The sequence below is a fragment of the Cynara cardunculus genome (assembly GCF_001531365.2).
Source record: "Cynara cardunculus var. scolymus isolate 2C chromosome LG 7, CcrdV1, whole genome shotgun sequence".
NCBI classification, from domain to species: Eukaryota; Viridiplantae; Streptophyta; class Magnoliopsida; order Asterales; family Asteraceae; genus Cynara; species Cynara cardunculus.
The window spans coordinates 1,446,222-1,461,363 of NC_037534.1; the positions used below are offsets into that span (position 1 = coordinate 1,446,222).

The window sequence follows — 15,142 nt, forward strand, 5'->3', positions numbered from 1 at the left end:
GTTTACAAAATCACATTACCTTACCGGATAAATATGGTAATGATCAATAATCTTACTCGATAAGAACGAGACAAGGACCAAAAATCTTACCCTGTAAGTGAGGGCGACGACTATTACCACGGTAAACGCTTACTGGATAAATTGTTGCATACATTTGCTGCTTTGGTGAATTAAAGTCTTACCCGATAAGTAAATGATAACGTTAAATTTTACCGGTAAGCATTTACCGGATAAATATTTAATAAACAGTCTTTTAACTGGTTTAGTTTGATACAAAATTATTGTTGTAATTTCAAATAAAAAAATTATTTTTATAGTATATTTATATAAGATTCCGTCGTCATTATTTCAAATAAGTTGAATTATTGTGTAAACCCCATATTTTCTAATCTCATTCACACCCAACTCAACTCCAACTCCAAACTCCCCCATCTTCACACCGTCTTCTTGTTGAGCTTCGAAATCCACACACGCCGCCATTGATGCACGTCTTGATTACTGTGGAGAGAGACATTCATGCTTTTTTCAAACAAATCTGGTCGTCAATTGATTCCTCATTTCGTTTTTGGCCCAAATTTCAAGATCAGCCGCCGGAATCTTCTCTATCCACCATCGCTGCAATTCGGTAGGTGAATTTGTGTGAAACTGAGATTTATGAAGAAACTGAGGAGTTTTTATATGCATTTGAGGCATCCACATACTATAAAGAGGAAATGGATCTATCCATTAGCTGTCGGGTCAACCGTCTTCCTCTTTCTCCTGTTCCTGATAACCCTAACTTCACTTGACGGCAACCGTATCTATGGCTACTACGCCACCGCTGGTTCTTCTGTTTTTGTTGAAGATAAGCTCAGTCCTATCGGTATCTCTGATGTTCCTCATCCGCCTCGTTTCGCCTACCTCATTTCTGGTTCTAATCACGATGGCGTTATGCTCCGGCGGACTTTACTTGCTCTGTACCATCCGAATAACCGTTACGTGGTCCATCTGGACGCCGAATCTTCGCCGGAGGAGCGGCTTGAGTTGCATGAGTTCGTGAAAAACCATCCGGTTTTCGTGAAATTCGGCAATGTGGTGATGATCACCAAGGCCAATCTCGTGACCTATCGTGGGCCCACTATGGTGGCGAATACGCTTCACGCGGCGGCGATCCTGTTGAGAGAAGGTGGGGATTGGGACTGGTTTATCAATCTCAGCGCCTCTGATTATCCCCTCGTCACTCAAGACGGTGAGCTTTTGTTATGCCAGCACAGTTATCTTGTCAAACAGGCTTTGATGATTATTGTTTTTGTTTCAGATCTGCTTCATACGTTCTCTTCCATACCTAGAGATCTCAATTTCATCGATCATACCAGCAATATCGGATGGAAAGAGTAAGATCTCCTTGATTTTGTTATAGAAAATCTATAATTCGGATAATCAGATCCCTCCCACTGTAGTAATCTCAATAAATGTATGTTGTTTAGGTTTCAAAGGGCAAAGCCTGTCATCGTTGATCCTGGGCTGTATATGACGGAGAAAACTGATGTTTTTTGGATCACACAGAGAAGAAGTGTGCCGACAGCCTTCAAATTGTTTACAGGTTTTTATGGCATCTTTTTTATCCACATAATTTATTTACTTCATTTCTATTAGCCGTTTACCGTAATTGGTTTTGCATATTGGTTGTCTCTTGATTGTTTTATCTATTACGGTGTCTATGGTTTCTGATATAGACATGTGGTTATGGCACTATTTAATGATTTGCAAGCTGTGATTCATAAAAACAGCCGCCATGACTGAGTAAATCTCACCCCTCCTAAACCACACCTTGGGTTATACTGTGCTTGTTTAGTTTTATGATGGGATATATTGGGCTCGTTTAGTTTTTCGATGTGATATATTGGGCTCATTAGTTTTCTAATGGGATATACAGTCTGATACGATATACCAGGGTCTTTTAGCTTCCTGATGGATATAATGGGGTAGCATAGTTTTCTAATGAGTTGACTTTGTATTAGATTTATTTAGAAGTCTGAACATGTTAAAACTTTTTCCATGTGCATTTACAAAATCTTTGTAGGCAATTTGGCATATGTGTTTTTACCTAATTTAGCTGAGCGTAGCTTGTTTCTGATGTTTCTGCTGTCCTTTTGTAACATCCATTCCCAGTTCCCACATATGTTGTGATTGTAAACTTTGAGCCCCTTGCCAATAATGGGGAAGGTTTATATGAGAACCATAAATATTTTTGGATCGTGTGATTCGTGAGAACTAGATGCATATATATATATATACACACACACACACACACACACACACACACATATATATGTAGTAAATGCATTCACACCATCAAAATATGTATATTGTTGAGTATATTCATTAATGTATATCTACTATGTATGCAAGGATATGTGCACCTATGCATACACTGAAATTCATTCTTTAGTGTATATGCACAATGCATATATTGGTTCTCATGGTTCTCGAAATATTTGTGGTTCTCCTTTGATCTTTTCCCTAACAATAACTTCCTACCATGAGTTATATTGTTTAGATGCTTTTCAGGCTAGTCTAATACATTGACTCTTACGATTTCACAGCAGAAATATTGAAAGAAAGATGCTTATGACAGTTAGATAGCTTGGATGACATTTCCCTTGTTTGGGGTAGAGGTTAGGTTTGCGTTCATCACACCTCCTTAGTCTCCACCTTCGGATGAGATATATAGGGCTCCTTTGGTTTGGTTTAATATTTCCCATGTTTGGCTTTCTTTGTCTAAAAGGAAACGGTATTCCTCTGATTGAAGAGTAAAATATTGAATATTCATGAGATATAATAAGAACCCCAGTGACAACCATGGATATAAGGAAATTGCTTAATCATGCACTACATCTTTGATCCTTTGTATAGTTCAATTATTATTGTCTGTGAGGTTTAGTGAGCTTCTTTTTTAGAATGATGTGGAGTTTAGTTTATTCATCTCTAGTTCTCTACCTAATCTTGTTATTTACCTTTGGTTTATAGATATTTGACTTGTTGAATCATCATCCTTGATCTTTGTTCCAAAACAAATCATAGTTCTTGCAAATATGCAGTTAAAGGCTGCACTTTGCAAGAATGGATGATTTTGGACAGAGAAGTCCAATTATGATGGCTTTCTGTTTGCATTAGAATTTCACAACCACAATGGTTAGTTGGCAACGATAAACTAAGGCACTGTTTACTATCTGCTTAGCGTCCCTTACCAGGTAAGAGGCACTTACTCGGTCAAAGATGCAGTTGTTTACCAAGCCCCCACTTATCAGCCCCTGATGCTGACCCGGTAAGCTAAGGGAGGTACTCTTAGGGGACATTTACCAAATGCTTACCGGGTAAGCGCTTATCAACAAGAGAAATTACCCTCGCTACCTTATCATGTAACATTCTCGGCCATCAAAATGGATTGTTGGTGAGCGTATTAAACCTGGTAAGCGCTTACCGGGTAAGTGTCTTCTCCATCACCGGTAAGATTCCTGATCCTTGTTATACCTATTACTGGGTAAGGTTATTGGTTATTATCATGCTCAATCATTAAGATAAATGACATAAGTAAGTGCTTACCCGGTAAAGCGTTTGGTAAACGACCCTTTGGTGAGTGAATAGTTGTGGACCTAGACCGCACTCTTTGTTAGCTTACCTAATTTGTGTTGGTAAAGGCCCCCCCGAGTACAATGTTCGGAGAAGTCAATTTAGTCTATTCTTAGTTTTGACCACAGCGGTTTTTTCTCACAGGATCTGCTTGGATGGTTCTATCTCGCCCTTTCATCGACTTCTGTATCTGGGGATGGGACAATTTGCCTCGAACCGTCCTCATGTACTACGCGAATTTCATCTCGTCTCCTGAAGGCTATTTCCATACAGTTTTATGTAATGCAAAAGAATTCCGCAATACCACCGTAAACAGCGATCTCCATTTTATAACATGGGACAACCCTCCAAAGCAGCATCCTCATTACCTTACATCAGAAGACATGCCAAGGATGATCAACAGCAACGCGCCATTTGCAAGGAAGTTCCACCAAGACGAACCCGTGCTCGATATGATCGACTCTGAATTACTGCTTCGAGGCCCGGATATGATTGTTCCCGGCGGATGGTGCAGTGGGAGCCGTGAAAATGGCTCAGATCCGTGTTCGATGGTCGGGAATCTCACGCTCCTGAGACCCACTCCCGGTGCCAAACGCCTTGAAACTCTTGTGACTTCCCTTTTGTCGGACGAGAATTTTAGACCGAGACAATGCAGATGACGAGAAACAATCAATGTGGGTCGGGTGTAATTAGTTCGAGTTCAGGAAAAAAACGAGCACCATCGGGACATGTGGGCAGGCGATCTCGATCGAAAGTATTATACTGCTGAAGAAAGCATGGTAATGGTATTTGATAATTTCATTTAATGTGGGTTTTTTTGTTGTAGTAACCTGTGACTGTCAGCCAATTCTTTTAGAAAACCCTATTCACCAATATTTTGATTATATATTATAACCTTTAAAGGGGGTTGCGGGTGGTGAAGGCCAAGAAGCGGACGTCCGTAGGTGTTCCCATTGAATAGGGACGATCCAAACCGGTTGATTTTTTTATGCCATTTTAGTGTGGGGCACAAGAACTATGATGTAAAATATAATCACAATTTCAAAAACTTTCGTGCTTCAATCTTCATCCTACATTTTCTTGTTTGGATTATATTGTATATTATAGTTATGCTTTCTGTTTTTGTCTATTTTTCAAACGCTTACCGGGTCATTTATTTTACCGGATTAAAATGATAAATCTTACGCGGTAAAGGCAAAGCAAAGAACGAGAGTATTAGGACCTGTTTGTTAGCAGCTTAATGAGCTTAACAAGACTCGCAGCTTAATGAGCTTAACAAGACTCGCAGCTTATTTCGTTAGCTATACATGATTGTTTGGTAGTAGCTTAATAATATAGAAAGTGATTTATTCGGTAACCTTTTAGGGGAGAGATTTATACAGAAAACCAAGTTTTCTCCATAAATTGTCTCTCTCAAGCAAAAACCTTTCTAATTTATTTAGATTGACTAATCTACATATATAGTTTTATCCATACATGACTTAATGGAAAACCAATCAAACAGCCTCCTCGATGGTAAGTGGAGATAACGACTTTTACCAGTAAACGTTTACTGAGTAAAATTGTTGTTCCATGCGATTTCTTATGATCAAGAATTTTACTAGATAAGGTTAATAAGAATGGTGACTCTTATCAGTAAGAACTTACTTAGTAAACGTTCTAGTAGACAGCCCCTTAAATCTTATTTGTAAATCCGAGGATTTTTGGAAACACTATTGAAATAAAAGTAAGAATAACATACATCCTCCTAAATCCTATGGTATACGAGCTAGGTTTTATAAATGACTACTTTTTTCTATTACTTTCTTACAAAAAGAAATTTTCATTTTAAGATATATATATATATATATATATATATGTAAGGGAAAATTGCATGAAAAAATAACGTATTTTAATTTGGTTCCTATTTTGAGTAACATACTTTCCAAACTTTCATTTTGGTACTTAAGATGTAAAATTTTAAACATTTAAGTATATGGGTAACCGGTTGAAGCATTAACTGGTTATGATACTGATGTGATGAGTGATATAACATCCAACTCAATATTATTTGCTGAAACATTAATCAGATACCACATCAGTATAGTAACCGGTTAATACTTCAACCAGTGACCCGGGGTACCTAAATGTTTAAAAAAACTTTACATTTTAGGTACCAAAATGAAAGTTTTAAAAATACTCTATCCAAAATAAAAATCAAGTTAAACTAGGCCACTTACTCATATAATTTGCCCTATATATAATTTATTACTCTTCTTAAATATTAAGGATAAAATTGTTAATATTAATTACAAATATAACAATTAAATGTTTTTAACATTGTTTATATCTTTATTGTAAACATTTATTTTATAATTTTTATATTAAAAAAGTAATAGTGAACTTTACACGTATTTTTCTTTAACTTAGGGGATTGGTGGGTTTGAACTTGGAATGTCGCACTTTGTGCAGCTAATGGTCTTGTATTATTGAGTCAGTGGGTTTTCTGCAAAATTGTTGGAATACGTATACAACAGAATAACTTTAACTCATGTATGTTAAAATAAGTTTGCAATAAAAATGGAGAAATTAGCTCATATCAACCATTTCTTTCATTTAAATTGTTCTCTTAAACATGGGTTGATCTAAATATCTACATCTACAATACCCGGGTCTTTAATATTGCAGACATATCTAAAAGACAAAAGAATGTGTCAAATTCAACAAATTTACCATCACAATTGCATATCCGCCGGTGCAATTGCATATTTGTGTTGAATTTTTGGTTTTTAGCTAGATCTGCAATATTGCGGACTAGAATATGGTAGAAGCAATGGCATTTGAGTTAACCCGAGAGAGAAATAGTTGGGAAGCCAATTTGAACGGAAACCTGACCATTTTGACTTTTAGAATAAAATTTTACAATTTTAACCCTTCAATTAAAATTTATAACAAACTGACCATGCATTACCCGGTTAGCACCATTTGGTGCGTACAGGGACTAAAACGCAATAAAAAAAATTGTAAAAACCCAGCTCTAACMTGTTGACCATGGCACGTTGAGCAAAGTTATGCGAGTCCCACCCTTACGCACCAACCGCTACATAAGGGCCTCACCTGGCCCAAAAGTCGAGGCTATTTTGGTCATGAACCCCAATTTGAAAAGATGAATAATGATTCAACTCAAGTAGTCATAAAAATGACACAAATGAGTTGTCGGTGGTACCACTTGCAAAAAGTTTGCAATAAAAATGGCTGCTTTACAAATAAAATGATTAGTTTCAAGGTAACGCTTGTAGTGAAATAAAGGGAGATTTGTGTGATAAATTAAATGATAGAGAAATATGTGATAATAACACTTAGATTGAGAAGCGTAAGAAGATATCTGGATTCTTATTACTTTTAATCTCATCCTTATCCCATGAATTACGCTTGATATGGGAGTTGATCCAGTACATCTCGGTACATCTCATTAGTCTTGATCTTCAAGTAGAATTAATTCAAATGTGAAGATCATTTCTCACCCTTCGCACCATAACTTCCATTCTAATCAGTTCCCAACCCTAAATTAAATTTTGGCATTTGTTTTAATTTTTTCGTTAAATCCTTCTTTAATCACCTTTTGACGTTTGGTACTAAATAAAAAGAAGGAAGCTTGGGAACCGTCCATAACATATCAAGTATCCTTTTTCAAAATGAACAAGGATAAAAATGTTTTTTTTTTATAATTAATTTGGATATACAACCCGCTATGCAAGCCGACTAATATCACGCATTTGAACCTCCATGGCTACAAGAGTCATCACCCTTACTTACTGGTCGAGACTTGATCCTTGTCTACCATCTTATAGGCTAAGACTCTCGGTCCTGGTAATTGAACCGGTTAACGCTTATCAAGGTAAGTGTTTAATAAACGGCCCCTTAGTGTTCACGATATAATGTTGATTCTACGACTCGTTGGTGACACGACCCGGTCACAAGGTATCAAAGTTCACCGACTGTATTCTTCAAACAATAGAATCACCCCGTTCGAAGGTTAAACTGTAGCTTCAATCCAACTTGAAGGGATGACAACCCTTAGCGGTTGTTTATGAAAGCGTATTGGGTAAGCGACCGCCAACAAGAGTGTCATCACTCACCACCCTCACTTGCTTTATCAGTAATATTCTCAGCCTATCAAAATAGGTTGTTGGCATGTGTATTTTTCCCGGTAAGCACTTACCGGGAAAGAGTTTTTCCTTACCGGGTAAGATTCTCGGTCCTTGCCAAACTCACCCAATAAGCACTTATCCGGTAAGAGTTCTGTAAACGGCCTCTTAGCTCCAAACTCTAGCAGTTTTGGAGAGGGATATAGCCATTGAAACTCGGACAAAATACAATCCTATTAAACATACACACGAGACGAGACTACAACCCACCGATGAATAGTCCCAACTGGGATCTTCATTTGTCTACCTTCAAATCGATCTCGAGAGCTATGTCTCGTTAAAATTTCACAACAGTATCAGCTCTAGTGTACTAGAGGCGGATCCAGTAGAATTTGTAAGCGGGACACAAAATAATTAGCATAATATAGAATAAAACAAAATTTTATTACAAAAAACGGAGTTTAATTAAAAAAGGAAAAACAAGTGGTTTTTTGCAGCGTACGGGTTTTTCCCTTTCTTTTTTACTGTTACCAAAAAATTAAAACTGGGACAAAGGGATTCGAACTTTCAACCTATAAAATGTCAGATGTAAAGACACTACCAGTATGTTGCAACCACTTTTTGTTAATTTAAAGAAGCACACATCAAATTAAAGTGGATGCACCTTTTAGACCCCCAAAAAACGATAGAGTGGGTGCACTTCTTCACCCCACCCCCCGAACGGGGGCGATCTACCCGGTAATCTTCTCAAAGGATAAGCTTTAAGCAGTCTGTAACTTCAAAATACTATTTTTATGCTATGATTTTTTACTGGAAGGGAACAGGGGTACCTTGCTTCTTGTTAACAATGGCCATTGCTAGATATCGACTACCCATTCCGATGGGTGTTAGTTCATCGGGACCTTCCCAGAACGGGGCTTCACCCTCGCCCACCAAGCGCCAGTATCCGGTTCTCAGAGACTCGGCTTGCTCCTCTGTGCAGTTCTGTAGCAATGCTTCCACACGAAAATTTATCCCAAGATTACCCAGAAACTGAGACTGAGTGATGGGGCCGTACACAGATACATCTTCTGCAAATTGTTAAAAAATTGTCGGTCTCCGCTTAATATTCGAAAATGCAAGGGAATGGTACTCCTTTTTCTTTGGTGAAATTTTATCGTAAATTACCTCTTAGTGGATGGGTGACTAAGGGTGTGTTTGTAGCGTTTGGTATGCGGACAAGACTGGACATGATTGGACTGGACAGACGAGGGTGTGGTAGGCGGGTGAAAGAATTGTGGAAGGTTTTAGGGGTTTAATTTAACATGGGTAGTTTAGTAATTTATCAACTTGTTCCATCTTCCTGATTTTTGTTCCACCTATTTTGGTGGCCACTCAGGATCTGTTTTTAGCAGCTTAATGAGTAAAATCGGACTCATAGTTTATTAGTGGCTTAATTAGTAAGCTTCTAGGGAGGAGCTTTATACGGAAAGCCAAGTTTTTTCCTAACCTGCCCCTTCCAATTAAGAAACACGTTCCTTCTATCTATGGATAAACCCTCCCAAACAAAAACATTCTCAATCTATACAGAAAGATTAATCCACACAGACAGTTTTATCCATACAGAATTTAATGGGAAACAAACCAAACTGCCCTCAGTCCCGTACTGTCCAAGTCTAATGTCGCGCCAAACATGGGACAACAATTTTTTGTTTTGTTTTGTCCCGTCATGTGTCACATACCAAACGTGCCCTAAAAGATACTGATAGAAATAATTTTGGTCAACAGCATTCTTCTAGTTGTTATTACCAAGGGGTATTTTAGATGGTTGACTGAGGTTGACCATCAAAACACTTTCATGGGAACAAAATTTGCATTATTTAGAGAGAGAGCATGCACTACAAGAAGTAAGGAATTCATACCTGAAACTTCCTCAGCAGAGTGTCTGATTGCAGGAAAGTCGACATATGCACTTAGATCAGCAGAACCAGGATCATCCAGCAAATTAACGAACTTGTGTTTTCGAATTGCCTGCAAAAAAGAATTCATAAGATTTATTAAAAAAATGACGTGTTCTAATAAGAGACAATGAGACAAGAATGATGAAGGCCTGAAAGCAGTGATGATGGGAAGGAAAAAAAGAACCGAAAATATATCTTAAGTTGGATCAAGAAAGAAGATATATGAAGAAAAAAAAAACCTGACACCTTAAAAGCCTTGCAATTATAAACCAAATAATCTAAGGGGGTGTTTGGTTCACATTTTCAAAGTTTCCTATCGCCTATCGGAGAAAATATCTTAAAAGATATTTCTCACATGGTAGTCATTTGGGGGTGTCCTCCATATTTGGAAGAAAAAACTATCTTTCCTACTTTCTCCATTTTGGACATAGTTTTAGGGAAGCCTTTGGAGCATAAAATTGGTTCAAGATCTCCATTTTGGAGAATCTGTTGAAGATGCTCTTAGCCAACGGCTAGCTTATCAGCTAGTTTGCCAAACATAACCTAAAGGTTGGGCAGCATAAAGTTCAGCAAATCAAAGTGCAATCATAATATCACAGCAATCAAACAGTGCATATCAGCTTGTTGCTACTTGCTAGCATAGCATTTAGCCTTGTTAGAGAAGAAGTAGCAGACCTGAAGACTGTCGGAGACTATCCCATCAAGACCATAATCAATTATAAGTGCCCCACCACCATCAGTACTTATTCTCTTGGCAATATTTTGTGTCAAATCCATTGCTTTGGGGCAAACCTCAACATGTTCCAGTTTACTCAATTCTTCAGTCCGGGCCCATTTGCAGCGTTTTAGAAGATAGAGAGTTGCAGGTGTAGGCTGAGGCGAGAGCACTACATGGAACCTGAAGGGTAAAACCGTAAAAGGAAAAAGAAGCCATCAATAAATCAGCAATAGAAGAAGTTGGGTAATGAAACATATGATGGCAGTCTTTCAAAACCTACTTTGAATCTTCCGCAACATCAATCATCTTTTCACACCAGCCACGTGAAGCTTTCTGGAGGAAACAGTAAAACAATGAGTATGAATGTAATTAGTAGCATTAGACAAGAATGAACACCATCAATGTACAACTTTTTTCTTGTTTACTTCACATATGTGACAGAAATTAATTATGCTCCATCCCAAAAGAAAAATGCAATGTTTCCTTTTCTCCTGGAGATTTTAATCCAAATTTATCAGTTACTCATTAGTAGTCATCTCAAGATATTGGTGAGGTTGATTGTCGTCTATACGTTTCCCCAGCTTTGTCCAGTTAAGGGGTATTTTAGGTATTTGATTATTAGTCAAAATTTTGCATAAAATTATGTGTTACGGATGTGTCAAGTCAAAAGATGATTCGGTCTAAACCAATTCCAGCCCCACAAGAAATAAGAAAGAAAAACCTGAAATTGATGAACTGGTAAGGCATCATAGAATTCATGGGCAATAATAATTGTTGGCACTGCATGGAAGGGGAAAAATGAAGTCAGAGAAGGAAATGATACTTTAAACTTTTCAAAGGAATACAATATATATGTGTGTGTGTGTATTGCCTATATACATTTGAAAGTTCATCACTGGACTTATCTATTCATATTTCTCAAAGTGAAAGCACAAGAAGGCACTAAAATAATGGATCAATTGCTGAAAGTAAATGTGATAGTTGAGCAAAAGGTTGATTATTGGCAACCCCGACCGGCCCCACATGGAACCCGCCCCCTAGGAACCATAATTGAGGGGGCATTTTAGAGCTGGCTCGGCAGCTGAGGCTAGCGGAGGGGTTCAAGACCCTCTCCAGCAAGTTTCGGACTTGAACCTGTTGTGTATTTGAGTAAAATCACTCCGCCCCCTTGCCCTAATTCCATTTTAATGAGTTACACGGAAACCAATTAACAATAGCATGTTTAGAAGAGATGGAGAAGCACATTCATCATATCCAACAACAGGATACAAGTATAAAGAACAAAGTCTATGTAAGAAAACTTTGTAGTTTTTGCATATCAGAAAAATTCCAAAATCAATTAAGGAACTTTAAAATGAGATGCATGATGGCAGATGATGATTGTTTAGCTGGATATGATTTGGAAATTCCTGTAAATAACTACAGATGGATCACATTTGAATGCATTGAATTCATTAATATTGCTCAATTAGCATCCTTACATCCTGTTGGAACCTCCTCCAGGGTCGCATGCCATGAAACCCGCGTTCCAGTCAAGGCGCTAACAGTATTTTCATCACCATCGTCATCATTGCATTTTAAGGTTAGCTTTTGGATCTTCTTTAGTGCTGGACTCACTTCAATCATGTGTATGTGGAGGGCTTCTGTGAACTTCTCAAACTTTTTTGCACCCTATAGTGACAAGTAGCAGTTTATCAAGAATCACGTTTCCCATATCATCAATGTAGAATTAGCAAGATATTTGAAGGCAAAAAGAATAATTAAGCATAAGTTGTATACTCGTAGAAGATCGGCCATGAGAGTTCCTCTTCCTGGCCCAAACTCTACTAAATTGACCCTATTTGGTTGCCCCATTTGCTCCCACAAACACATTGCCCAAACACCAACCATCTGAAGCAAAAACCACACAACAGATTAATAATCGAATACCTTTGTGGTCAACCTTAATATTTAATGTTTGTGAGTAAGGTGATAAACGTTAATTTAGCAAGCGTCCGCTTTCTATGTCTTGAAACAAACGTTTGAAATGACAAATGAGAACTTTAAAGAATGCTAATAGAATCAAATTACCTCTCCAAACATTTGGCTAACTTCGGGAGAGGTTATAAAGTCGCCTTCTGCACCAAAAACATCCCGATTGATATAAAACCCGGCCTTGGGATTTATAAGGACTTCCTCCATGTACTCAGCAACTGATATCGGACCACCTCTAAACTGAAAAACCATCAAACATTCATTGTGATTTGTGAATATGAAAACAAAGCCACAAACACGGAAAAATCAAACCAACAAACAAAATTCGGAAAAATCTGAATACTCCCCAAGTTATGATCCAATTACACATACCCTATGCATCTAATTTCTTTGGGTTTCCATTCCAATTGTATCTTGTTGAATTAATAAAACTGTAAACAATGGGGACTCACACTGCAGTTCTAAGTCTACTTTTCAAAAGAGTTCTTCATGAAATACAAAATGAATTGCGTGAAATGTGAATAGATGAAAATCAGGCAAAATGACATATTTATATTACTGTATGTCTGTATGAATAAAATGTGCTCATATGATAACACGTTAACTAACAGTAGTACACATGTGGATACACGTAACTGAAACAGTTTTTTGGTTTTTATGACAGTGTGCACGTCATACACATGTGCATACCGGACAAATTGCTTACAAATTACTTGTATGCACTTGGATTAACGTTTACGAGGGTGTTCCTCAGTTTTTTATTTTTTGGGTTTTCCCCGGAACCTGACCCATATAAACCATCACTGCTTCATTGTTCAAATCAGCTCAAACCTATGAACACACTCATCCAACAACAAATTCGATGTAGATAGAGAAAAAGAGGCACAACTAAACCTTAATTATGCTTTTAAGATGCTTAACAAGTTCAGAATCTGTTGACGGTTCATGAGAATGCTCTGCAACAAACACAATTAAGTTACTACACATCTCATTTAATATGCGTATAACAGTCAAGGTGTAGAAAGGAGCTGAACCAGGAGGATTGTTCAATCCGGACCGGTCTACAGATATCTTGGCGGATGGTTGAGAAGTGTAATCATCGGAATACTGAGCGTCTACCGCTTGTTCGACGGTAGTTCCCAGTGGCACTTTAGTCAATCCCGCCGCCGAAGAAGAAGAACATCGACGGACAGAATCAACCAACTCCTGCCGGCCGCTGAGGTGACGACATCGTTGTGCTACAGAAGCCTGTCCTATGAATCTTCTCAGCATTTCGATGGGCCTTCGTGAACGGTTGCTGCTACTCCAAGCAAATATACCTCGAATCAAAACACAGAAACAACATATATTTACATGTTTAGTCCAAGTGATAGTGATCGACAGATGTATGTAACAGCATTTCTCTCAGACATTTCATCGAACACCTTTTATGCACTCCCCCAAATCACCGAACTTACAATATACAATGATCAAAGAGATTCAAATTAGCAACATCCACATCAAATCGACTAGAACAAGCATGGATTATGGATTCTGATAGAATTTTGTCCCGATAGAGGTTATCGAAACAAAATAATGAAGTTAAATCTTACCTTCAAATTGACATGAATGCTGAACCTTCAAGTTAGTTTCAAACTCCCTGCTCAGCAACAGATTACAAAACTAATCCAAGCATTAAACATTCCAGAACAGAATCATTCAACAAATCCGTGACTCGTGAATGGATGATTTGACTGAGGGTGGGCTACATACAAAGCACAGATTTGGGGTGTGCACTAATTAAATCTGGAATCGAATTTACAAGAAATCAAGTAGGACTTATAAGAAACAAACATCAATTGGGGATGTAGCTCAGATGGTAGAGCGCTCGCTTAGCATGCGAGAGGTACGGGGATCGATACCCCGCATCTCCATTCAGTTTTTCTTCATTTCCCAATCGAAATTTGTTTGAAAATTACGTTTTTAGTCCCTGTGGTTTTGAAATTCCGATTTTCTTACCTATGGTTTGCACATGTTTACTATTTTCATCCTTATTATTCTAACTTTATTATTGTTTTTCTCTATACAGTTTACGATGCATTTACTATTTTTGTCTCGTCTGTAAAGGAAGGAATTTTGGAATAAAAATAGCAATGATTCTCAAACTATAAGGACGAAAACCGCAAATTCAAAACCAAATAGATGAAATCCGCAAATTTTAACAAACAATAGGGTCAAAAAAGTAACTTATGGGCTATTTACCAAAGACTTACCCGGTCAGAACCTAAAGGTAAAATTCAACACAATCATTTACTTACTGGGTAAGATTTTATTCAACAAAATCGGCGTTTTATGCAACAATTTACCAGGTAAGAGCTGACCGTGGTAAGAGTCATTGCCCTTATTTACTGGGTAAGACCCTTGGTCCTTGTCTCGCTTTTACCGGGTAAGATTTTTGGTGTTTGTTCATGTTTATCGGTAAGATAATGTAACTTGGTAAACATTTATTCAAATAAGCATTTGGTAAACGATCTCTTACTCTTATTCTTATCAATCTATTTTTATCTAAAATTCCTTTTTTGTTTGTAAATTTTCGATTTCCTCATTTCATTCATATTTTCTTTATATCAATAACTTTGTTTGTCTATTTTAGAAATTATTATATTAATTATATTCTTAGTTGACTGGAGAGGAGATTTTTGAATCCACCACTTGCTCTTTTTTGATAATAACAAACCAGTTGAATCGCTGACTTTAAGAGGACGCGGAGCCGGAGCATCCGACGAGTGAGT

The 15,142-nt window shown here is 37.6% G+C and overlaps 2 protein-coding genes and 1 non-coding gene across 4 annotated transcripts; 2 read left to right on the forward strand and 1 right to left on the reverse strand.

Annotated features, from left to right (window-relative positions):
* The first annotated feature begins 433 nt into the window (after window positions 1-433).
* LOC112515932 (beta-glucuronosyltransferase GlcAT14B-like) lies at window positions 434-4,695 on the forward strand. Of its 2 annotated transcripts, XM_025122911.1 has the most exons (4): window positions 434-1,228; window positions 1,298-1,373; window positions 1,467-1,582; window positions 3,757-4,695. In XM_025122911.1, the coding sequence occupies exons 1-4, from the start codon at window positions 655-657 to the stop codon at window positions 4,269-4,271; spliced, it is 1,281 nt and encodes a 426-aa protein (XP_024978679.1). In that variant the 5' UTR covers window positions 434-654; the 3' UTR covers window positions 4,272-4,695. The 2 variants fall into 2 exon arrangements, with proteins under 2 accessions (XP_024978679.1, XP_024978678.1); XM_025122910.1 differs by having other exon boundaries at window positions 434-1,373.
* Window positions 4,696-8,228: 3,533 nt separating this feature from the next.
* On the reverse strand, window positions 8,229-14,088 carry LOC112515099 (protein arginine methyltransferase NDUFAF7, mitochondrial). Its single transcript, XM_025121753.1, has 11 exons — window positions 13,964-14,088; window positions 13,406-13,690; window positions 13,266-13,327; window positions 12,468-12,611; window positions 12,177-12,287; window positions 11,879-12,068; window positions 11,119-11,177; window positions 10,678-10,730; window positions 10,355-10,577; window positions 9,641-9,749; window positions 8,229-8,809 (listed from the first exon to the last, which is right to left on the reverse strand). Exons 2-11 carry the CDS (start codon window positions 13,641-13,643, stop codon window positions 8,547-8,549), a joined length of 1,452 nt encoding a protein of 483 aa, XP_024977521.1. The 5' UTR covers window positions 13,644-13,690; window positions 13,964-14,088; the 3' UTR covers window positions 8,229-8,546.
* Window positions 14,089-14,211: 123 nt separating this feature from the next.
* TRNAA-AGC lies at window positions 14,212-14,284 on the forward strand. Its single transcript has one exon. It is a non-coding gene; the product is annotated as a tRNA-Ala (tRNA).
* Window positions 14,285-15,142: the final 858 nt, after the last annotated feature.

What these genes read in the sequence shown, in the direction of transcription:
- LOC112515932 (XM_025122910.1), top strand. Translation starts at nt 655, where the DNA reads ATGAAGAAACTGAGGAGTTTTTATATGCATTTGAGGCATCCACATACT. An exon ending in AGCAATATCGGATGGAAAGA is followed by an intron (nt 1,374 to 1,466) that starts GTAAGATCTCCT and finishes TATGTTGTTTAG; the next exon opens with GTTTCAAAGGGCAAAGCCTG. An exon ending in AGCCTTCAAATTGTTTACAG is followed by an intron (nt 1,583 to 3,756) that starts GTTTTTATGGCA and finishes TTTTTCTCACAG; the next exon opens with GATCTGCTTGGATGGTTCTA.
- LOC112515099 (XM_025121753.1), bottom strand. Translation starts at nt 13,643, where the DNA reads ATGCTGAGAAGATTCATAGGACAGGCTTCTGTAGCACAACGATGTCGT. An exon ending in CGGATTGAACAATCCTCCTG is followed by an intron (nt 13,328 to 13,405) that starts GTTCAGCTCCTT and finishes TGTTTGTTGCAG; the next exon opens with AGCATTCTCATGAACCGTCA. An exon ending in GGAGGAGGTTCCAACAGGAT is followed by an intron (nt 11,178 to 11,878) that starts GTAAGGATGCTA and finishes CCTTCCATGCAG; the next exon opens with TGCCAACAATTATTATTGCC.